The sequence below is a fragment of the Pseudopipra pipra genome, chromosome 23 (genome assembly GCF_036250125.1).
Source record: "Pseudopipra pipra isolate bDixPip1 chromosome 23, bDixPip1.hap1, whole genome shotgun sequence".
Taxonomy (NCBI): Eukaryota; Metazoa; Chordata; class Aves; order Passeriformes; family Pipridae; genus Pseudopipra; species Pseudopipra pipra.
The window spans coordinates 3,166,719-3,191,103 of NC_087571.1; the positions used below are offsets into that span (position 1 = coordinate 3,166,719).

At 51.1% G+C, this 24,385-nt stretch overlaps 1 protein-coding gene and 1 long non-coding RNA gene across 2 annotated transcripts in view; one reads left to right on the plus strand and one right to left on the minus strand.

Moving 5' to 3' along the window:
• Window positions 1-2,127: 2,127 nt before the first annotated feature.
• Window positions 2,128-24,385, plus strand: part of JAM3 (junctional adhesion molecule 3) — a 31,552-nt gene continuing 9,294 nt past the window's right edge. Inside the window, exon 1 of the mRNA XM_064634696.1 lies at window positions 2,128-2,219. Within this exon, the coding sequence (XP_064490766.1) occupies window positions 2,168-2,219 (52 nt within the window). The 5' untranslated portion in view covers window positions 2,128-2,167. The remainder of the gene's footprint in view (window positions 2,220-24,385) is intronic.
• LOC135402023 (uncharacterized) lies at window positions 3,407-12,742 on the minus strand. The gene is made up of 4 exons (XR_010425012.1): window positions 8,471-12,742; window positions 7,369-7,425; window positions 6,735-6,851; window positions 3,407-6,027 (listed from the first exon to the last, which is right to left on the minus strand). It is a non-coding gene; the product is annotated as an uncharacterized LOC135402023 (long non-coding RNA).

Consider the following 24,385-nt stretch of genomic DNA (forward strand, 5'->3'; position numbering starts at 1 on the left):
CTGCAGCACAGGGAGGACAGCCCAGCTAGAGACCTCCCATCCTTCCTCATCTCTTCTGTCTCATCTCTGCTCTTCCCTGATCAAGCTGCTGCTGGAAGTTAAAGTGGATCCTGACACCTCAGTGATTGCACTTTATAGCTGATTATATTCTCTGTCATCACATTTTACATCTCCTGTCAGGGCAGTCCAAACGGACTGTGTTAAAATGATTCCTTACTCAACAGGGACCCAGCCCAGTCAGCCCTAGAGTCAGGCTTTAAGCCATACAGTCCTATTAGGAGATTCCTTCCCCTTCATCCCCAGGGAAATGCCCCATCTGGCCATTAGAATTGATGAGAGTCCCTGTATTAATCTCACCGGGCTCAGATCAGCCCTTTAAATCTACTCATTAGCATCTTGACTTAGATCTGCTACGTTATCGAGTTAAATACATTTTTACATCCCTTAATTTCTGCCAGCTCTGCCGAGCTGGTTTACAGACCAGAGGAGAGCTCGGCTTTCATTCCAGCTGCTTGATCTTCAACAGCTTCTTAATTACATCCTCATCAGACACTACTGACAGTCGGTGACGCATGAGCCAGCATTACCTCAGGCAGACTCGCTGAATTTGAGGAGACTGTCCCATGCTGGTATTTTTAGTTCCTTTCTGTTAATCAAAAAGGAAAAGGTTCTGGGGCACTTTTGAGGACCACAGAGCAGCTCTCTGTGGATGCTCTCTCTGTGCAAAGCCGTTTTTCAGGGCAGAATCGCTTGGCTGTGTCAGAAAGAATTTGGTCCAGCACGAGGACTGGGGGAAGGTGTTCGTGCCCATTACAGGGGGTTGGAACTGGGAAAGATGTCCCTGCCCGCGGCAGGGAGTTGGAACGAGATGATCTTTAAGGTCCCTTCCAATCCAAACCGTCCTGCGATTCTATGACTCAGGAAGCTCCTCGAGAGCAGCACCCTCTCCCCAGCTGTTTGTTTGTGTTTCTTGTTTACTTTAAGTTGTTGAAAGTTTATAGTGAAATTCACCGTTCAACGTGAGTTGGTTTTTTAGGGAAAACTATCAGAAAAATCACTCTTTAAGGGCTCTTGTTAAATACAGGAGGGAAACACCTACTTTAGAGCAAAACTTGGGTGGGTTTTAAAACCAAAACGTTACCTTCAAGCTCAAAAACACTTGAAGTTCTCCCAGCGCCTTACTCGGAGCGAGATTCCTTCCCTCCCCGGCGCTCAACCAGCGGTCAGGACCGGACCCTCTCCCCACCCGCCGGGGGTCCCACTGCAGGGATCATCCCCTCTCCCGGAGTCCCACTGCCGGGAACATCCCCTCTCCCCACCCGCCGAGGGTCTCACTGCCAGGATTATCCCCTTTCCCCCACTCCCGGGGGTCTCACAAGGGTCCCATTGCCGGGACCACTCCCCACCCTCCGGGAGTGCCCCGATCGGGATCATCCCCTCTCCTCACCCGCCGGGATCATCGCACTGCAGGAATCATCCCTTCTCCCCGTTCCCCGGGGGTCCCACTGCCGGCATCATCCCCTCTCCCGGAGGTCCTACTGACGGGATCATGCCCTCTCCCGGGATCCCCGTGCCGGCATCATCCCCTCTCCCGGGGGTCCTGCTGACGGGATCATCCCCTCTCCCGGAGGTCCCACTGCCGGGATCATCCCCTCTCCTGGGGTCCCTCTGCCAGGATCGTCCCCTCTCCCGGGGTTCCTCTGCCGGCATCATCCCCTTTCCCCGGGTCCCACTGCCGGGATCATCCCCTCCTCCGGGATCCCCGTGCCGGCATCATCCCCTGTCCCGAGGTCCCTCTCCCGGGATCATCCCCTCTCTCAGGGTTCCTCTGCCGGGATCATCCCCTCTCCCGGCGTCCCACTGCCAGGATCACCCCCTTTCCCGGGGGTCCCTCTCCCGGGATCCCCGTGCCGGCATCATCCCCTCTCCCGGGGTCCCTCTCCCGGGATCGTCCCCTCTCCCCACCCTCTCGCTGCGGGTACCACCCCCCGTCCCCACGGCTCCCCGCCCCTCGGGGGTGCGGTGGGTGCGGTGGGTGCGGTGGGTGCCCCCCCGGGCCGGTCCCGCCCCCGGGCCGGTCCCCCCGCGGTGCCCGGGCCGGCCCCGCTCCCCCCGCCCGCGGGCCCCGGGCACTGCGCAGGCTCGGCTCGGCTCCGCACACCCCATCATGGCGCTGCGGCGGCCGGAGCTGCTCCGGCTCCTGCTCCTGCCCCTGCTCGGTGAGTACCGCCCGCCACAGCCCCCCCGGCATCGCCCCGGCACCCACCGCCCGCCGCGCCCGCGCCCCGGCCCCGGGGGGATGCGCCGGCCCCGGCCCCGGCCCGGGGAAAGGGAGGAGGGATGCGCTGCCCCCGTCCCGATCCCGGGAAACGGAGGGGAGGAGAGATGCGTTACCACTGTCCCGATCCCAGAGAAAGAGAGGAGGGATGCTCTGCTCCCGTCCCCATCCCGGGGAAAGGGAGGAGGGATGCGCTGCCCCAGTCCCATTCCCGGAGTAACAGAGGGAGGAGAGATGTGTTGCCACCGTCCCGAAACCGGAGAAAAGAGAGGGAGAAGGGATGCGCTGCCCTGGTTGCGATCCCGGAGAAAGGGGGAAATGCGCTGCCCCGGTCGCGATCCCAGGGAAGGGAGGGAGGAGGGATGTGACCCTGGTCGCGGTCCCGGGGAAGGGAGGGAGGAGGGATGTGACCCTGGTCGCGGTCCCGGGGAAGGGATGCGCTGCCCCGGTCGCTATCCCGGGGAAAGGGGGAGATGCACTGCCCTGGTCGCATCCTGGGGAAGGGGAGGGATGCGCTGCCCCAGCTCCGTACGGGGCTAAGTGCGGGGAAGGATGCGCTGCCCCGACCCTCACCCCGGGGAGCGCAGGGATGCGCTGCCCCCACCCCGGGGGGATGCGGGAGCCGCCGGGATGCGGGACGGGACGGGGCTGGCCGGCACCCAAGGACCCGCGGGGAGCGTGGTGCTTCAGGGACTGTGGGACACACACACACGCGACACAGGGGGAAACATCCCAAAACCCAGCTCAGCAAGGAGCGGGTCCAGGGCTGAGGGTGCCAGGAATGTGCAGGCTCGGCAGGCAGGCAGGGCGGACACTAGTGCCTATTCAAGACCAGGCACAGGCGCCTATTGTTCGGGGGGCCCCGCATGAATGTTTGCAGTTTTAATTGCAAAAACATTTGCTAATTCCGCTCAGGAATGAATTTGGGCTCATTTGTTGTCTGGCTATTAATAGCTGGGGGGATGAGGAGGGGGACAGCAGCCGGTGGGCTCGCGTGTCCCTCCCCCCTGTCCGCCCAGATGGCAGGAGGAGAAGATGGGATGGAGTGGGGTTGGGCTGACAACCAGCCCCTGAGTACCAAAACACCCATAACTCGTGTACAGACTCACCAGTAGCTGTTTTGGGTCAACTCAAGGCTGAAGTGTATTGAAATATTTCAAACAGTTTATCTGAGGACAAAAAACAATTCTCCAGTGACGCCAAACAGAGCCTCTCTGGGCCTCAAATAAAGTGAGGTTTGGGCACTATTCCCCAAAACAGTCGGTGGAGGGGTGAGGAGATGACTGTGACACTCATCTGCAGTGAGGGGATGGTTGTCACGCGCCCCAGGGTCTGGTGTTCATTTGCTTTGCTGTGGTTTGTAGCAGAAGCAGTTTCAGCAGGAAAAGTCGGGAGTGCCTGATCCCGGAGCATCACACAGTTCTCTCCAGGTGCTGACTCGGGATTCAGCTTCTCCCTTTGAGTGGGAAAAACGACAGACTTGGCACAGCTTTTCCTCACAGCTGCAGGGTAGAAAGGTGCCCCGTTTCCTTCCTCTGTTACGCTCAAGTGTCCTGTTGAATCCAGCCTAGAAACTTTCCTTGAATCCTGGAAACAAACTACAGATATTTCTACATTTCTTTAGAGAGACAATAGTTGCTGCAAAACAGCCAAACACCACTAGTTTCACACCTCTGCCTGAAAACATTTATCTGGTGAGTAAACCAAGTGGTGACAGGATTTGCTTTCCATCAAATTCAAAGGGTTATGGCCAAATCAAAGTGCCTCATCCTTTACTGATTTCCAGTAATTTTTAAATTTGGGCTCAAAAGTCCCAAAGAGTGGGCAAAAGTGAGGCTGAGAATAAAAAAGTGTGTTCCACTACACTTGACTTGAGGTGCCGAGGGCGCCCCATTAAGTCAGGGTTACACTCTCAGCAGTGTGTAAAATTAAATATGTACTGGAGACTGCAGGGCTGGTGCTGGATAGTGGGATGGGAGTGTGACTGCAAGGATGTGTTTGTGCCAACTGGCTACTTGGTGGGGGAAAAAAAAAAGGCATAAACAGAAGCAGACAAAGCTCACAAGATGCTGAGATCCCAAGCTGTCAAACTCTGACCTGCTCTAGACTCTGAGCTGCTGCTTTGACTCCAAGTGTTGTGAGCTGGGGTTGCCTCCTCCTGTGTGTTATTGCCAGAACAAACCCTCTTCTTGATAGTGGCCTTAAAACATTGCCATAAAATGGGAACCAGTGAAGCGTGGAGCATCCAGTCCATTCCCAGCTCTAGGCACTAAAAGCATCTAAAGATTCTGCACATCAGGGAAATGCCATGGTCATAATGAAACCAGAGGAAGCTCTCGGAGGCAGCGATGGAAAGTGGGGCTCACAGCTGATACCAGTGCTGCCTCCTACCTTGAGGTCTCCTGTTGCCACCTTCCCTGTGGAAACAAATATTGGGATTTTGAGGATTTTCACGGGCTGTGGAGACCTTCCCCAAACCCCCAAGTATTTCCTATTGAAAACAAAACATGCTGATACTTTATAGCCCTCGATGGGGCGATCTGGCAAGTCCCGGGCACATTTCAGTTTTAAAGCTCATTATGTTCAAATCTCCTTTCGATTTAATTCTGAGGGTTCAGTAATATGTTGGATTTTGCAAAAGGCTTTTTAAAATCTATGGAGTAGAAGTTCTCATTTCCTTCTTATTTTTTTTTTTATTTTTTTTTAATATATGAAGTCCATCTGTCCCAGCCACCAACAACTGTTCCGAGTCAGCTGTCAGTGCCAAGAATCACTCACTGGAAATGTTGTTAGCTCTCTTGCAGTGATGATAAGTTGCTTGTTGGTATTTTCTGATGGGAAGTATTCGCAGTATTGCTTTCTTTTCAACAGGCAGTAAAAAAAATCGGGACAAATAGCTTTGAGAGCCCTGCCAAAATCAGATGCTTAATAACATCTTCAAAAAAATTCCTGGGAAGGGCTTGGTGTTCCTATTTGGGTAAGCAGTATCTGGCATGGCCACCAAAGAGTAGTTGGATGCACATCTCCTTTACAGCTGTTGACAAAAGAACGTGACACCAGCACATTCCCTCTTGCCCTGAAAACTTCTGACAATTACTTGGTTGAAGCAGGTTCAGAGAGTAAAATGTGTTTTCTTTAATGAGGAGAAAGAGCTGTGGACTGAGATGTTGCTCTGCTCGTGAACTTGGGTTCTTTTACTGTTTGTTTTCACTGTACAAGTTGAATTCTGGGTCTCTTGGCCCTGCTGCAGCTGTTTTTCAGTTATCTGTCCTCACACTGAGGATTTGCACCAGGGACACGCGTTGAGCTGCCAAAAAATCACCTAAACAAGTAAACAAAGTGGAATGAGCCGCTACATTTGGCTCCACAAACAAGGGCAAAAGCTGCTCTACTTGAGGGCTGTGCCAGTTTGCCCCTAGCTTTAGTCATCTCCAAAGAGCAAAGCAATGATTAGCCCCCACTTGCTCCTGCTTTCCTTGCAGCTTGCTTGGATTATTATTTAAGTTTCTCTTGCAAATTGGGCTGGCTGCTTTCTCATCCTCTGCCATGGGTGTTTGTGTGTTGAAGCAGAACTGGCCTCCCAGTTGTATATTTAGAGCTAATGCTTCACAGTTGATTGCATCAAGCCCTGATGATCCGGAGAAGGTTCGTGAACTCCTCACTGAGCCAGCCTGAAGTGGTGGGAGGGAGTTAGCAAGGGGAAAGATTTCCACAGGCCAACAGGATCCTGAGTCCTCAAGAGTCTTTGTCTGGAAAACAAGAGTGAGTGTTGCCAGCATGCCCCTCAACAAGATAAAGCCACTGCTCTGTGCAAAAAGCCGATGGCCTGCTTGGAAACTGCTGTTTATATTAAAAAAAAAAAAAGAGAGATGAATTCGAGATTACAAAACTAATTAGGATAATTACATTCTCAATCTGGCTTCTCCATCGTCTGGAATATGAACTGCACCATCTTTTCCCAATTGATAAGGGCTGGTTGCCTTTCCTCTGAACCCCCAGGGAGTATCATGTTTTCATGAGACACAGGATCAACACCAGATTTCAACCACTAAACGTCAGATCCGTGCAGTGGAGGAGTGAGGGTGTGTGCAGCAAAGCCCTGAGTCAGGACACGGCCCAACAACCACTTAATGGCTTTAATTGCACTAATGAACGTTCTGGACACGGGCTGAAATTTCACCCAAAGGGCCTGGTTTGCTGCTGGGTGCAGTTCTGGCACTTGGGGCAGAGGAAATACCTGCTGGGTCACAGCTCTCCAACTCCCTGCTGGAAACGAGAGGTTTCAGTTTCAGAAAAATAAATAATAACACGAAAACTGAACTTTTTTTTGGCCTGAAAGCTGGGGTCTTTGTTTGCTTCTGACCCTGCAGAGCTCTCACACCCACAGCAAAAAAAAACCCCTGAGATGGGAGGTGTTGTTTGGAGAGTTTAATTCTTTTCTTTTGTAGAGACTTACCAAAATACATCTGTGGGGAACAGGACAGCACTCCATGGACTTCACCAGAATGTTGGTCTCAGGGATAATCAGCTCCTCACAAGCTTTTGCTTCTCGTTTTAGAGGTCAAGCAGCTTCCTTGGGGAATAAAGATTGAGGGAGGTGTATATTGGAGGTGTTTCCTGCACAGGAATGGCCAGCTGAGGTCCTGTTAGCACTTGGGTTGCCTTCCTGCATTTCCTACTCTGAGGAAGCTTTGTGTGGCTCCTGTGCAGGAGCTCAGCTGTCCAGCACAAGGGAGGGCAACACCAAGACAGCTGCAGAACAGGGCTGGTGTCCTGTTCTTTAGAGCAGCATCCTAAGGCAGACCTTCAAATGTCTTAGGAAAAAAAACCCCAACATGCAAAAAAAGAGGTCTAGAGAGGCTGTTCCTCTGCAGATCTTCAAGCTCCTTCTCTGCTGTGTTGGGTATTGAAGGAAGTTGCTTTTGGTGCCTGTTCCAAACCAGAAAACCGGCAGAGAAAAGAGCAGCAGAGGCAGCAGCAAAGCTTGTAAATGGGAGTTGGTGAAATAAATAAATAAAAAAAATAAATTAAAACAAATCATCTCAGCAATTTCCTGAGAGCACAGTTGGGGCAGATTCCCATGAACTCACCTGTAAACTGCTGAGAGCTGTCAAATGGGAGTCCAGTCAACACTGGGCTGGCATTACCTAATTAAAAAGAAACGAAGCCACGTACGTGTTGTGACCTGACAGCCCACAGGTACTTCAGATAAGCTCAGAAAATTAATGGGAATTGTTCTGTCGTGCAAGAATCACTTGTCACTATAAATAATACAAAGTATTGGGTCCTGTGGTGCCCTCATGGGATGGAGCACAGGGCTTAACACAGAGTCAGTTACGAGGGGAAATGAGGGGTTTTCAGAGCAGCTATAGGTGAAATTAAATTGTGTTCAGATAATGCTCAAGGTTTTCTTTTTTTTTTTTAAGTCATAAATCCTAGGGATTTCAGAGTTAAAGCCAGAACACGCTCTAACCTCCTCCCTTCAATGTACCTGATTATTACAACACAAATGTAAGATCAGTGGGTTTTTAAGAGCCCTCTTAATTCAGTTGGGCACAGCTGGCTCATGTGAAGACACTGAGCTTTAAAACTGCAACGTGCCAGGGACTTACTGTATCTTTGGCATATGGCTAAAAGGCAGCAGTTGATGATGTTCAGCAGTATTTTAAGATTTATTTTTTTTTAATCACGCTATTAAAAATATATTTTGGTGGACTAGGTAAGATTTTCTGCTGAGCTGGAGAAATCCACTGAAATCTAAGGGGATTTGTTCCAATTACTAGGCTGGGTTTCTAATGCCCATGACCTCTTCAGAAAATCCCTGCCTTAATAAACTTTGGGCAATTTCTTATATAAGTGGCCAGTATTTTGCAGCGAGGATGCAGACTGGGACACTTTTAGGCCCTGTTTTGAGGGGTGGAAGTGTAATACTTATAAAAATTCATGCCTATTGAAAGCATCTGACTTCCCTGCTCACTCCCCCGCTTGAGACACCTAATTCCCATGCCATTTTTGACAGCCTTGCCCCCTGTACCTCAGGATTTACAGCCATGAAGTCCTTCAGTGGTTGCTGAGGGAGTGCATAAAATTCCACGTGTCCAAAGCAAGTCAGGGGTTGTGTTTCATTAGCAATACAGAATGAGGCTGGCGAGCAAGGTCATGGAGGAGAGCTGTTTGGAGAGCCAAGCTTACCTTTTAACAGAGAAATAGTGCTCAGCACAGCAGTCCTGCTTTTTATTCCCAGCAGAAAGGTTCCTGCCACTTCTCATCTCTCCGGGGTGGCTCCGGTGTTCTCTGAGACCTCGAGTGGAGGTGGTTGCACAGCAGAGGACTTAATGATTTTGTCTGCATGTGAATGTACGAGGCTCTGCTTGATCTTTCAGCCCAAAAGCACCCACGGAGACAGTATTTCTGTTTTGCTGGGATGTTATCCTTGAAAAAAACACGGGTTTAATGGATGTTGCTGCTGTTCCCTGCATTACAGCAGCACGTGTGGTTTCTGCACACGGGGCTGTTTGCTGGGTGCTGCCAAAAAAGAAAATAAAAGAAAAAGCCAAAACTCTGTACCAATTTGTGTCCTCACTCACTGAAAGCTCCCCAGAAGATTAATTCATGGTGCTGCTGGGCTGCCATAAAGATGAGCAGCATTCCTTGGAGTGTGGGATGGTAATGGCTGAGTGAGCTTGAATCACAGCAGTGGAAAGAACCCCAGTGTCCACAGCAGCTCTTCCACGGACCCCAGGGTCCATTAAGGAGATTGTTGCCTGCTAATGGACTTCCTCCCAAGGCTCTGGCTGCTAACACTCTACTGAATGATTTCCGGGAGCCTTCACAGCAGGGAAGGTGTTGCAAAGTCCTGCAGCTCTTGCTGCTTCTGTGAAATAGCTTTTATCCCCTCGAAGGAACTTAGCAGCAGCTATTTTTAATACACATTTAAATCTTTGCTTTAATCTTATTCTTCTGTATTGATCTCTGCAGAAGCTCAAAGATAAATATTTATTCAAAACCCACCACGTTGTTTGGGGTTGGTTATTTTTAGAGCCTGGAAAACATCCTCTCTGTAGTAGTGAGGGCATCTTAGAAAGGGAAGTCCCAGCTCTGTGCTCTGGACCTCTGGACCAGCCCTGGCTTCCCCAGCCTGTGGGAGTCCCTGGTCCTTGGAAGAGTGGGTTGTTGAGGTGTTCAGATACCAACAGCCAAGGTGGGAGGAGTAAAACATAACCCTGTGGTGGAGTGACTGCTCTGTGCTTTGCTGGCAGGACTGGACACACGTGCCATGAAGCAGGTTGGCTTCACCCACCATGGATCTCCCCGTTGATGGAGAGGCTCCTGCAGCAGAGGAGGTGCTGGTTTCCCTCCCTCTTTGGCCTTGGCTGCTCTGCTGAGGTTGCACATCGATGGGGCTGGGCTGGTTTCTCGGGGAGCAGTGGCTTATCTCCTGTCTTGTGCAGGAGCAAACAGCTCTTAGTTGGCTACAGCCTGGTCAGGGTTGATGGGGTTGCCTTTGAACTGGCGATGTGGAGATGAAAGGCAGAGTGCCTTGTAATCACCTCCTGAGCCTCATGGGCTCTCCCTCGAGCAGAACTGGCTGTTTGAGTTGGTAAGCATCCTTATGGAGCTGGTGTTTTCCCTTTATTTTGGCCACTTTTCAACATCCCATAAATAGCAGGGCAGCGTGGAGCTCTGCTGCCAAAGCTGCCTCGTGCATGCTGGAGGGGAGGTTAAACCAGGTACTAACATCTCTCCTCTTCCATCAGGAATCCTCTGTTGGGCCTGGCCAACACACAGCTGTCCTCACCCACGGGCACCACGTGCTCTCCCACACCACAGGGCAAGATAAGCCCTTTGAAGTCTGTGCTGGGGCTGGCAGCAGCTTCTGAGGCACCCGGGGACCCCCCTTTCTCAGTTGCCAACTGCTCCTTGAGTTCCCCAAGCCAACAGCTGAGCTCTGACCAGGGCTGATCAGTCTGAGGGGCTGGAGCACTGGGGCCTTGCCAGGGGACAGAGGGGACTCCAGATTCCAGTTTATTTGTGGTGCTGCATGAGCATGGGAGGATTTGGGGGCTCTTTCCCCACACGGTGCCAAGGCGTCATGGTCGCCACGAGCATCCCGCTGTTGGTCCACAATAGGGATTGTCCTTCTCCCTTGGGCAGGCTCCTGGTGTTCTGCTGCAGGCTCCTTGATCCTCCTCTCTCTGCAAATATTTGGAACAGATCCTGTTTGGCTGTTTTGACAGTTTGACTCAGCTATTAAATGACAAAGGCAAGCTGGACCCAGGTTCACCGTGATTACAAGTAGCTCTACAAAGAGGGGAGATGAGGGTCAGATTCAGACACGGTGCTCTGGGGGAGAGGTCCTGGCCTCGATGTGTAGAGCTGGAGCTGGGTTGCATGCAGCAGTTGTGCCTGCAGCATGCGAGGGGATCTCCTTCTTGGCTGTGACACTGCACAGTCCCGAGGAGAGCATGGTTTTGGAGTGACAAATATGTCATAATTCTGGCTGCTTACATATTTCCCAAGAGCTTCTCAATTCCTGGCTCATGCTCGGTCACTTCTGAGGCACACATGCCATACATCTCACATCTGCCACTCAGCTTCAAGTTCTGGACGTGAGGCAAAGTCTTATCCTTCCTACAAAGGCTTCCCTCTTTCCAGCTTCCTTTTGGTGTCTGTGTCCCTCGTTGAGAAGCAGTAGCTCCTTCAAAAAAATGCAAGGAAGCCCATTTGCAGAATTTACAGCTGCTTCCCCAGCCTTGAGTGTCCTCCTCTTTAGGAGCAAGCTGTTAAGCATGTTCTTAAGTGGGAAGATAAGTGGTGTTATGATCCTTTCATCTTCTGGCTCAGAGCAGGCTGTAGATATCTGATAAGGGGATGACAGCAAGGAAGATGCATAGGCACCTTTGGATTTAATTCCTACTTTGCAAGGCAGTCTTGAAAGCACATCTCTGGTGGGAACACAGGCTGGGAAAATAAAGCTGGTCCTTCCCTTCTCAGCATATGTCTTTCCCTCATGTCTCTGAGGCAGATCCTCTGTGTGTGCCAGCAGAGCTGGTGCAGAGGGAGCTGGGTTCTCCATTTCTGAGCCCTCCTTCTGGTGCTGACACTCGAGGGACTTGGCTTGGCTTGTCTCTAGACACTGTTTCGGCTGGTGATTTCATTCCCACATTCCTTTTTTTTGGCAGGTTTGAGCCGTGCTTTAAACAGGGCTGCATTTGCAGTCTCACACGTGAGATGCATTCCTGGGCAGGGGGCTGGGGGACAGCACCCATCAGCTTCACGGGGGTGGGAGTCTTCAGATCACTCCTGAACAGACTGTGCATTCAGTTCCAGAATTCCTGCTTTAGTCCCCTGTCTGCTGGCTGAAACAGGTGGCAAGCACATGCCTGTAAGGGTCTGTGTTGGGGGTGGTCTTCAAGGTCAGCTGTATCCTGCCCACATTCCTGCTGGGTCCCTCCACCTCATCCTCTGGCCCAGCTGGCTCTGGGCCACCCAGCCCAGAGGTTCCTGACCATGAACACGCGCTGATTGTTAGACAGAAACCACTTGAAAGTGGTGTTTGTGCTGCCCAAGCCTGTGCCAGCCTGCTGTGTGTTCCTGCAAGGGCAAGGGGTTGGGGCAGAATGTGTCCAAAATTCACCGCCGCCTCCGGGGCACTCACACTGAGCATCCCACGTCCTCGGGAGAGGAGACAGCCCTTGTGCAGCTACAGGATGTGGCAGGAGATGTTCTTCCACAGTAGGACTCTCCACAGTCTGTGCTGGCAGCAGTGGTGGCTGTGCAGGTGGAGCTGGTGAGCTCCTGGACACGCCAGACCTAGGGACAGAGGTGACAGACCTAGGGACAGAGGTGAAAGTTGAGCTGCTTGAGTCAGGGAGTTCTCTGGCAGGGTTTTGGCACAGTCTGCAGGCAGATCCAGAGGAGGCAGTGCCTAGTGCCCTGAGAAGCCCACATCCAGGTGCTGCTGTTGAGGGCTCTTCCAAGGAGCCCTGCCTGGTGCCAGGCTTTTCCGAGTGCCTGCTGCTGTTGTGTTATCAGGGACTTCTGCTCCCTGCCCTCTGCGTGGTGCCAGGTCTTTCACAGGTGAGGCTACAAACCTTCCCAAGGCAAACCCAACCTATCTGCCCCACGAGCTTTCTCTGGGGAGCTGCTGCAGCTCAGCAGGGCTGGCTTTGCCACCCCAGAGCTCTGAAGTGTGAACAGAGGCTGCAGCTCCCTCGGCCCCCAGAGCCTCTGCACCTCTGCTGTTACTCAGCACTTTTCTCTGACAGGGAATTAAGTAGGATTTCTAGGTCATTGTGGGCCTGTCAGGAGGAATCGTCTCCTGTAGACCTCATTATCAAGGCTCTTTCTGCAATGCCAGACTTCAGAACAATTGCAGCCTGGTTCCCTAAACACTGACTAATGAGACAGAGCTGTTAGCAGCAGTTTGCTAAATAAAGGCTGTTTCTGCCTGAGACAGAATAAAGCCAGACGGGATTTTCTTAGCTGTCTCTCACACAGAAGGTATTTCAAAGGACCCTTATTAAAATAATGAGCTAGATCTTGCTCTTGTGGTGGCTGCATGGGGTCAGTGCTTGATGCTAGTGCCAGATGCTTCCCCACAGCAGTGGCTTCAAGTAACTTGTGCTCAAGAAACCTAAAAACCTCTCCAGCTCCCTTGGTTTCAAGGTGTTTTGAGCATTTCCCTGAGCTCCTGTGCCTTGGTCCTGCTGTGATAGTGACCTGCTCCCTCTTGGTGGTCAAGCTGACCTTGGGTGCCTCAGGAAGATACTTTTTGATCTCCAGGTTGTAGCAGAGCTTGCTCAGCATTCATGGAGATGGGTTTGGAATGGCAAGGGATCCAGCACTCAGAACGGGAGGGACAAGTGGGACAAGTGTATGGCAGCTTTTGAAAGGAGCTGGAGGTTTGCAGCTTGCTCAGGTGAGAGCAGAAGGGATGTAGCCCCCACCTGTAGCGTGAAGCCAGGTAACTTCTGCTCATGTCCCTGTAATGAGATTTTTCATCCTGCCTCTCCTCTTATCATCAGAAGGCCCTGGATTAGAGATAAACTCCGAAGCATGATGGGATGGGTCCTTGCCTCTGGCTGGAGCAGGCACAGGAGAGCTGGGGATTATTACTTGGCCAGTTTGCAGGTTTGTTTGAAGGGGTGCTTTGATGTAGCAATGGGAGTCCATGGAAGGCAAACGGTGTCTAGACAGGTTTTTCCTCACTCACTGTTGTTATCTCTGAAGCAGCAGAAGTGTTGCCAAACAGGCTGAATGGCTCCAGAAGCAGAGCTATTTCTAGAAAGATGGAATGTGATTTTTCAGGAGAATCCAAAGGAGCTCTTGCTGGATCCTCGTTGAACCTCCAGCTGGATCCTCGTCGAACCTCCTGCAGGTGGAACTGCTCCTCTCTGTGCTCCAGGCACTGCCTGGATCAGTTAATTGCAGGTAGATGCTCCTAAGAGCGAGCAGGCGGAGGTCAAGGAGGTGGCTGGTGGATTTCCAGGTGAGCTGGCACAGCAGAGAGGTCCAGGAGAGGTGCACTGAGCAGTGCCATGGCCAGCGGGTCGGGAATCCAGGGCGGCAGTCGATTTTGGCAGCAGCACCATGCTGAAATAAGATGCCCTTGGTTTGGCAAGCTGGAGGCTGCCAGGACTTGCCCAGCGGAGCTGGCCTGTGTGCCCAGTGACAACTGCAGCCAGTGGTTCAGTGGCACTGGGAGGGAAAGCAAAGGCAGGCCGGGATCGAGAGAGTTGTTGCTGGCTGGCAAGCCCTGCTCTCAGCGCTGTCTCAGCTCTGATCTGCCATCTCCCCCGGGCTGTTTGGGAGGGGAAGTGGAGACTGGATTCAAATGCCTATTGTCTGTCCTTCAGCTGGGAGCAGAGCCAGCAGAGAGAGCGGTGCTGGCAGCATCTGATACAGGGGGCAGATGTGAGGGGAACATACTCATCCGTGAAACGCTGGCACTGGGATTTTCAGAGGAGCCTCAAAGGTTAAGTGCCATGTGTTGGAATGTGTACATGGAGGTCAAGAGAGGAATCCGGGGCTCCTGGGATTCCTGCAGGGCTTGGGGAAGCTTTTTGAAGGCAGCTCTTGCCACTGGGACAAGCCCTTGTGTGGCATCTGTCAGGGTTCCTGCTGTCCTGGGCCCCATTTGTTTAAGCGTGGCCGGGCAAAGCCACACCGTGCCAGGTCTGATCTCACCTGGGGGCCTTCAGGGGTGCTCAGGTGAGCTCAGCCTGGCTCCCCACTCCTGGAGCCAGCTGCCAAGCCTTCTCCAAGCAGGAGCTGAGAGCAGAGTGTTTCCTGACCCTGCCAAAGGAGGGCTTGGCCACAGGTTTCAAGCCGAGCTGGAAACTTGGCACTGAGGTGCGGAGCAGCAAAGAGCCCAGCTTGCTCCTCTGTGTCAGGGTTGGCTTCTGTACTGCTGTGGGGAGTGCAAATATGTTCCCAATCTGTTTGCTTCACTGACATGACTCCAAGACACACAGGGAACAGATACACTGACCAAGAAGGGGCCATTGTTAGAGGGACCTTCCTGACTGTGGCTCTGCTGTACCCAGCACTGCTCGACTTCATCCCCGGCATCCAGAGGGCTCGATCCTCCCAGGGATCCCACATTAGCACAGACAAGCCAGGGGTTTGTTCCTGTTTTACTCAATTTGTCCACCCTTGTGCCCTGATCTGGCCTTTGTGATTTACATGCTGATCTCTGGCAGGCAGGTATTAAATCAGGCTGTAGATAAAAGCAGTTACAAGCGTTGCTTCCCTGAGAACCACCCCAGACATCCACTGACACATTGCTAATTGCACCCAGGCAGACAGATAACTCCCTGTGCTGGAGGCTCAGGAGCCAGGGGAGGGAGGGATGGGCTGATGGACAGGTTGGGGTTTTGGCTAAGGAGGGATAAAGGCCCCAAGAAAAGCAGAGAAGAGGAAGGGAGTTACCTCATTTGTTTCCAGCAGCCAAGGCAGGGTTGTCCTCTGAGAGGTATTTCCTTAAGCTTTATACAGTCTGAATTTAGTTGCAACTTTTATGAACAATAAAGGCTTCCATGGTTTCCCTTGGAGGAGCTGGAATGAATCCAAATAGATTGCAGTGCTGAGAAGCAGATCCTGTTATTAATATCAGCCTAATCATTTCTTTCCATCTCCTTCCCACCTTTTTTCCCATTCACATTCCTAGAGCCTTCGGCCAAGTTACCAAGTCCAGTCTGCCCCCTTCTTCAGCTGTTTCTGACTCTGCAGGCCAGATTGCAGCCTCCCCTGGCTTTTTAGGGTCTGTGAGGGCATTAATATGCCTGCACCAGGCTGGGATGGGGACTGTCCCCCATTCCTCAGGAGAGACCTGGCAGTGTGACACAAAACCCCCAAAGCTGGCAGGACAGCGGAGCAGAGCTGAGCTTAACTGGGGACCAGCACGTGCTGCTGGGCCTGTGTCTCTCTGGGAAAAGGGCCTCTGACCAGGACTCGACTGGGAGCATTCGGCTGAGAAAATTCTCTGCTAAAAATAGCAGCAGATGATGTTTAAAGAGGAAAACAAGTCAGGGTCTGGGAGAAGTTAGTTCCCAGATACGTGGCTAATTCAACTCCCCCAGGAGAAGCAATCTCTTAACCCCTCCGTGCCAAGGCTCGTTTCTGCTCCATTAAACAAGCTTGCCTTGGTCAGGAATCCAGGCTGGGACAAGCCAGGCTGGGTTTTGTCCTCATTCTTTGCTCTGACACAGCACTGCTCCCCTCCCTCTTCCCCTGCTCATTTATGCCAGCATCTCCCTAATAGCTCTCTGTGTCAACGCTTTTCATCTTTATCTGTCTGTGCCTTCGTTTGGGCTCCCTTTAATTCCCCGATGCACTTCCCAAGAAAATAATCTCCCCCGAACCCTGCGGCGCTTCTCCCCGCGCAGGTTTGCACAGCCTGATGTTAACAAGGTAAGTCCTCTCAGATCTGCTCGTGTGATTCGGGGCTGCCCCCAAAATCACGTCTCCCCAGCTCACACGACATCTCCAGGATGCCTTTTTTTTTCCCCCCTCGGTAGAGCCGCATCCTTTGTTCTGACGGGTTCGCTGCAGAGCTTCAAAGCTGCCTCACAGAGGCAAGGCCCCACCTCTCCAGCCTGGAATGACGGCAGTGGAATCACAGGCTCTTGGTCTCACGCTCACAGGCAGATGTGAATGTTCCCTGGGTGCCTGCAGCCAGCCCCTCGCAGCCTTCATTTGTACGTGTTTTGTGCGGCGCATTAGCGAGACAATTGCGGTTTATACCCGGGGCTAGAATTACACACACGCAGAAAAGGACAAAAATTATACTGTAAAATTGGAGGAAATGTTCTTAAAACGAGAGCTGCTTTCGGTCTTGTCATAAATGATTTCTCTGTGTGCTTGCTCACGCCCTCTCCTGTTCCCTTCTCCAGCCTACTCTCGGCTCTTGGCTCTGCTGGCTGCTGCTCTCTTCCCAACTCCCATTTTCCACAGGAAGATGACATGGTTGGGTCCCCGATAAGCAGAACTTCAGATCCGTGTTTTGCTGGTCAAGCTATAGGCTGGAGGAGAAGGGAGGATCAGGAGATTAGAGTCACAGACAGAGGAATAGAGGATTAGAGGCTAAACCCCTCCAAGTCTCTGTATTGATGGTTGGGACACAGCCAGGCTCTGAGGAGCACTGCAAAGCCTGGAGCTGATAGCATATCCGCTTAGTTCCTGTCTTTGCATTGCAGGCAGCTTTTGAGATATGTGTCCTCATCAAAAGCCAGGGTCAGGCAGGTACCAGGCATCCCAGCTCCTGGGGAAGTCAAGTACCTGCTGAGATCAAGTCTGTGCGTTGGCTGGCGCGGAGCCTGGAAAACGTCACCCTGGCTTATGAGATTCTCAGCAATCCTTGAGTCAAATTCCCACACAAGACAAAAATAAAGGAACTTGCCCCTTTTCCCGTTGCAGCTCGTTCTGTGTCCCTGATCCCGGCCATAGATCCCTGTCATGTCTCACTGACCCTGCTCTGTCCTGGAGACATCCCTCAGCATCTGTGGGCTGCAAGGAGAGTCCTGCTGGGAGGGAGGGAAAGGATGGGGGGGAGGACCATTGCCCCTGGCTCTTGTGACAGTTATCTGCTGGTTCCCTCCCACTTTGCACTAATTTGGTATCAGCATCTGCCACTTTGGGGAGGAAGGGGACTTGCTGAAGTGAGAAATAACGTAGGATGTGCCTGCATGGCAGTTCTTGGGGCTGGGAAACAATGGAAGGCAAGTGGGAATAGGCAGGAAGGGTTGGTTTCAAATCTGCCCTTTGCAAAAATTCCCACTTTTCTCCAGTGTTCACTATCTTTGTTCCTGGGATTTGCTGTTGCAAGGCACTCTCATCTGGTAAACAGGTCACACAGAATGGCATATCCACTGCTGGCTGAGATAGCATGTTCCTTGCTCTTCCTGGCTTTCATTCCTCAGTTTTTTCCTCTAGTGAACTGGAACTGTACATCCTCACTGAGTTACAGGGGACACTGAATTTGAAGGGATCGAGGCTCAGCTGAGAAATGTGCAGCACTTGGACAGATGAAGATGATCATGGGGACAGGTTCCTCAGGGTTCCAGGGGCCCATCCAGCTGTATCCCTTGGGTTTTCATGCCCTAAAGCAGAGGTGGGGATGAGTTGACCTCCTGGGACCCTCTCATGTCCCATTTTCTGTGACTGCACTGATTTTCATGGTCCTTATTGGCTGTGAGCCAGCCCAGGTTGAAGGTGTAATTACAGTGTCCATTTGTTAATGAAAATGGCCAGACCAGTGCTCAGCACAGTGTGACTGGTTTGATACGTTCCTGGTCAAGTAATCTGTATTTCTCATCTGGTTTTTGCCAAAACCTTGGTGCAGCTGTAATTAGAAGCTCTCCTGCCTGATGACCATCCCTCAGAGCCACCCAGCAAGGCCACCTGCCCTTGTTTTTTCCTCCTGGAGAGTCAGCCTAGCACTGGAAGCCCAAGGCATCTGTGTAAGGGGCTTGACCTCAGAGGCCAACAAGGCATAAGAAGTGATCTGGGCAGGACTTAATCCCCTGGTCAGTGGTATCTAATGCAACACAGAAGCTCCATGCCCTGTTCCCTGTTGCTTACACAAGGAAAACAAGACTTTCAGTTCAGCCTCATGTTTTTTGGTTTTGGGGTTTTTTTTTTGAATGGGAGAAGTAATTCAGCAATGCAAGGGCTGGTAGTAACAGCCTCATCTATGCACAGCTTTCTTATTCATGCTTCCTTTCTGGTCCCTTTCCATTACCCTTCATCCCAGATTTTCAGGGCCAAATTCTAACTCTTTCCATCTTCTCTTAGATCTGAAGATGGCCTGAAATATATTCCAGAAGGAGATGCAATCTGACATGCTGGAAACTCTCTAGCTCTTGCTGCTTCCATCTTAATCTCTTTTAAGTATTAGGCATTAGTCATCCACACAAATATTGCTTCCTTCCCGTCTTGCATGTACAGTCAGTCCTTTCCAGGAGAAGAGCCAGAAACCAGGGGATGAGCTTGGGAAAACAGGAGAGCTAGGACCAGATATTCACGGATTAAGATGTTGGGCAAGGCTTGTGCATCCACATCTGCAAAATATTAAATGTCCATCTTCTCTTTAGTGGCAGCAGGGTGTAGATCCCTTAGTGGAGCTCGTATCTCCAGCCATGTCTGTTGGGACAGGTGAAAACCTGTTTGAATGAAATTGGGATCAGTGTGCTAAGCCCTTCAGCCTGGGAGCTTTCTGCTCAGGTTGCCAGCCACCAGCTTACCTCTGCTCCCTCCTAAAGCATCTGTGCCCCCCTGAGGAGAGCAGAGCACGAGAACATGCTGGAGGACGAGGTCCAAACTCAGCAGGTCCGGCCAAGAGCTCAGGCTTGGGCTAAGACCATAACTTTGAGCTCTGCCTGCTCATCCAGCTGTGCAGCACGGCTCAGGGTGTCTCCTCCTAGCCTGGGCCTAGGGATTTGCTGAGTGGGTGGTGTGTAGATCTGATCCTGAGAACAGGCTGTCTCGTTTCTGTGAGGGTGTAGATGTGTAGGACCTTAATACCTGATCTCTAACCACGCTGCAGTGCCATGAGCACAACAGCAAGCAGAGGTTGTGAAACTCTTAGCTCCAGAAGCCCTGATCAGACGGTGATTTGAGACAGTCTGTCTGCAGCTGCATCCCAACGTGATGAAACCAAGCTTGGGGAAACCATCAGAAAGCTCTGTGTGGTCTTCACAGGCAACACCCACACTTCCCTCCCTGCACGGGAGAGAGGGGGAGTGTTTGGCTGCAGAGGAGGCTGCTTTGCAGAGAGGCTTTTGTCCTAAGAGGGCTCCAAATCTCCTCAGTACCAACCTGTTTCACTCCTGAGGGTGGGTGTGCTCTGCTGTCTGATTAGGAGGTAGAACAGTAAATCCTCCTGTCCAAAAAGGGGAGAAAGACAAAAAGAAAATGAAAGAATAAAAGAGGGAGAGGGAAAGAAAAAGGAAGGAGGGAAAAAAAAGACTGTGTGCATGGCCTGGGTGCTAATGAGCCTTCTCTGCAGCAAATACAGTCAGACTGGTCTTTAAGGTCCCAGTTTAAGTCAGGAGATTTAAATCAGGAGATTTAAGCAGGTTAAGATTTCGTTCCAGAACTGCCTATATTCTATTTGAAAGTCAAGCATCTCCTCACCTTCTCTGCTAGTGAACAGGAAGAGAGCGAATTAAGAGCAAAATCCCAAATTGCATCTTCAGATGAACACAAATGCTTGACTGTCCTCCACACAACTTCATCCTGTAGGGTCCTGGTCCTGCTGGGACCACCAGGCCCTTGTGATCAGCATTTCAGAAGAGGGGGCCAGCAGCCAGCTACCTAAGAGGAGGAGGAAAGCAAAAGCCTGGACCACGTGGAATGCCAAAGCCTGCTCTGTAACGTTGCATTTTTCCTTCTCTGGGTTAATTATGCCTCATGCTCCCTGCCCAGGCAGGCACATCTCCCCTGTTTGGAGCTGGCACCCTTTCAGCTGAGCGGTACAAGCCCTGCATCTAAAATAAGCCACGCTGCTTTATGATAGCTGGTAAAAATAAAGCTTTACCAGCACAAGCAGCTATAACAGCACAGAGGATTTACGACTGAGTGGGTTTTTTCCAGGGTGGGCTGGCCACAGTCTGGTGATGGCCTTTTTATAACCGTTATCAGCTCCCACACAGACCAGGTCCATCTGTTACTTAATTTGGACGGAGACACTCCTAAGCTTTTGTTCACTAATCACTCGCTGCACATCTACATTGTTCTCCAGCAGGGCAGCCCACCCTGGAGCCAGGCTTGGCTTGCTGATCTCAGGGAGACACCGTGGAAAAATGGAATAAAAAAGGCATGCAGCTCACTGAGGTCACTGGACCAGCTCCCTTCTCTCAGCTTGAGGGGCTTTGAACCTGCCACTTGGGTGCCAGAGCAAACATACAACCAGCTCCTGGGGCTGGAAGTTAAGACTGAGCACTACAAAAGGTTTATGCACCCTTTATAAATCCAGTCTTTATGTATCACAAGTACGTTTAAGTCCCTTGAGCTATTCTTGAAGCTCCAAAGAACAGACAAAAAAGTCCCCCAAAATATAACCAAAAAATGCCAGACACACTGGTCTCTCATTCCTGTGCCATGCTGTGTTGTCCGCCCTGCACCACCTGGCACAAGTTGCATTGTATGATCACAAAGAGACACACTGGGGATAGAGAGGAGGGGGGATAAAGAGCCTGGAGCACTGGGAGACAAAAGGATGGATATTTCGAGGCAGATGGTCAGATGTTCCTGAAAGGGCTTATGGTGATTTCCTCAAAATAAGCTGCGGGCAGAAACCCGGCCTCCCCCTTCCTTGTCTTACCCAGCCCAGCTCTGCATGGCTTCCTCCGCTCTTCCTCTGGGGTTTTCCCCCACATTTCACCATCAGCTTCCTCCCTGCACACACACACAACCCCTGGGAGGCAGGGGCAGTGCTGGGGGCTGCTGTCCCTCACAGCTCTCCTGCCTGGGCTGGCCTTGTCCCCGCCACTCCCAGGGTGGGGATGGATGCTCCAGGGGCACCTCCAAACTGGCAGCCAACAACGTGCCGACGTGCAGAGGGTTCAGCTAACACGTTTTAACACCTAACAACATATCACTGGCTCAGTAGCTCTCCTGCTACACTGAGTAACCACCCGGAGAGCCAAGATGCTTAACAAGGCATGTGGTTTATCGCAGCATTCCCACATGGCTTAGACACGCTTTGAATTGCAAATCAAGCAAGGGCTTAGTGATGATGGACACCTCAAGCAAGGCATATTTTTGTTGGTTTAGTGGGCAGGTGTTTAAATACAGCTGCGTGGTTTTTGTACTGCTTGTGCCTGACAGTGCATTAACTAAAATTACCGTATCAGATAACCGCGATATCGAGCGATGCTGCAGCACAGACTGTTGGCAGCAACTCATCCCAACTGTTTCCTGGTCATCCTTTTACTTTGCCTGCAATTCTTCAGGAACACTTCACCCCCCTCTTCAAGTTTCTGCCTGGAGTTTTCAAACAGAGACGGGGATGGAAAGAGATGGAAGGTCAGGCTTGGCTTTGAACGGTTCAGAGAGAGGAGATTTAACACATCAAGTTGTCTATAAAGCTGCTTTTTTTTTTCAGTATAGCATTTTAAAATGATTCAGATAACATGAGTCACAGTAACAAGCATGGGCTGGATCTCTTTAGCTGAAAAAAAAAAAAAGTGCCATAAGAAAATGCTATAGACTTCACTGCCTTGTCCTGGATTCTATTTTGGAGGACTGATGACATTTGGGATTCAACCATATGTCTGGCTGATTCTGTAGCACATACAGATCTGGTAGGTATTCAGGAGTGTAGAACATACAGATCTGGTAGGATTTGGGAGATGCAGTGCACAGAGATCTGGTAGGAACTGGGAGATGCAGCACATACAGATCTGGTAGGAATTCAGGGATATCGAACATACGGATCGGGGAGGAATTCAGGGATGTAGAACCTGGTAGGTGCCTCTGCTGTGGCACATATGCTGCTCTGGAACTGGAATTCATGGCTATTCCTGCTGTTCTCCAAACCCTGGGTGCCTTTGAAGCGAGATTTACATAACACCAAACCCTTGCTGCTTATTTGCACTGGGCTAAAAGAGGCCTAAAGGAACACCTTTGGAACACTCCTTTCAAAAGGTGGCTTAAGCACTAATGATGATTTAACACTCAAAACAAAGCAACCCTTAAGTGTGGTCACCTAAGGGACAACCCTTGCCCACAGCAGGGAGATGGGACAGAGCAGGGATCACCCCGGCACTGATTTACAGACATCTGGGGAGCACTGGCTTGGTGAAGATTCCTGCAGCTCCAGGGAGACTGGAGAACAAGGCATACCCAAAAGTAATGCTAAGAAGAGCTATTAAGGCACTCTGCCCCTGCTCTGCAGTCTGTATGGTCACTTGAGGTTTGTGTTTTGGTTTGCTGTCGCCTTCTTGTGATTTAGAACATGCTACTTGCAGCATTCTGCCACAGAGAGGAGAATAAATCTGTCTTAGCAGTGATTTAAGCAGCCACATTGATCTCTGCCCACGGTCAATACACGTAATAATGTCAGAGCCTCTCACACAGTCTCCAAGGACTCAGCTTCTGCCTTAAAATTTGTTATCATCCTGCTTCGTGCCTGAGGGATAGACCTGAATCTCTTGTGTTTAGTGGGTGAGAAAAAGCCTGCTGTGAACAATTTCTGAGCAGTGAGATGGGGCTGGAGCTGATGGAGTCCCACTGTCTTGGAGTGAACATTTGTGGAGCCATAACTCCCTCAGAGCAGCACAACACTGTGGTTTTACCATCCCCTCCTACAACTGAGCTGATATTGTAGCTGCAGCAGATGTACCTCAGCAGGACTGTTATCATGATGTCTCTTTGATGGGGCACCATTTTTCTGAAAAATTATGTTGTGTAAGCAAGAATCCATAACAAACCCCAAACTGGTACAAGTTTCCTTTAAGGAACGAGGAACCCTTTCCCTCTCCTTCTTTCTCTAGTTTTTCCAAGAGGAAGATATATAGGGTAGCACTGACCAGGTAGATGCTGTGGAAGGTGCCTTCTGTGGCTCTTCAGGTGCTCTGCAGGTTTTGGAAGGGTCCCATCACTTGGGAGTTGTTTCCATAACTCAGTTCCCTGACGGTGCTGTCTCTGAAGAAAGCAGAGCCCACAGCTGCCCCCTTTTTGAAAGCTGAGCCAAATTCCTTATTAGAGCCACCTGTCCTGAGCAGGAGGCCAACCAGCATCTCCTCAGATCAGCTGAGTGCTCAGAGCTGGGCTCTCCATTAATTCTCCCTTGGTTCCAGAAGCAGGAACAGCAGAGCCCACCAAATGCCTCGTTTGTATGAAGATCCCTACATTGCTGTTGAAAATACGCCCAAAGATTTCAAAAGGGTTTTCCCAAAAGTCTTGTCTTCTGGGACTAAGTACTCCCAGTGCTCTGGGGGTTTGCTGGGATCAGTGAAATCTGTCCATGCTCTCCAGGGAGCAAAGCAAGGATCACAGACAGAACACCTGAGAGGATCAAAGGGCTTCTTGCAAGAGCATGTAGTGACAGGACAAGGGGGAATGGATTCAAACTGAGAGAGAACAGGCTCAGATGGGATGTTGGGAAGGAATTCTTCCCTGGGAGGGTGGGGAGGCCCTGGCACAGGTTGCCCAGAGAAGCTGTGGCTGCCCCATCCCTGGAAGTGTCCAAGGTCAGGTTGGACAGGGCTTGGAGCAACCTGGGCTAGTGGAAGGTGTCCCTGCCCATGGCAGGGGGTGAATGAGATGAGCTCTAAGGTCCCTTCCAACCCTAACAATTCCATGACTCTGTGATGAACAGAGACTTCTCCCAAATATGTACATTAAAGTCCAGGCCACAGTCCAGAGCACTGTCATCTTAGCTCAATATTGGATTAATCCCAAATGCTGTATGACTGTCTCTAGTGCAGAGGAGGGAAGGGTGGAAAGATCCTGCTAAGAGCAGTTTTGGCCAGGCCAACTATTAGTTTGCATCAACCAGTGGCTTTTGTGTGAGTAACAATGATTTTTGTACACAAAGGCAGCTTCTAAACCTTGCCAAACTTCAGCTCTCCCTGGTGGTCTTCGGGGTATCAGCACCGG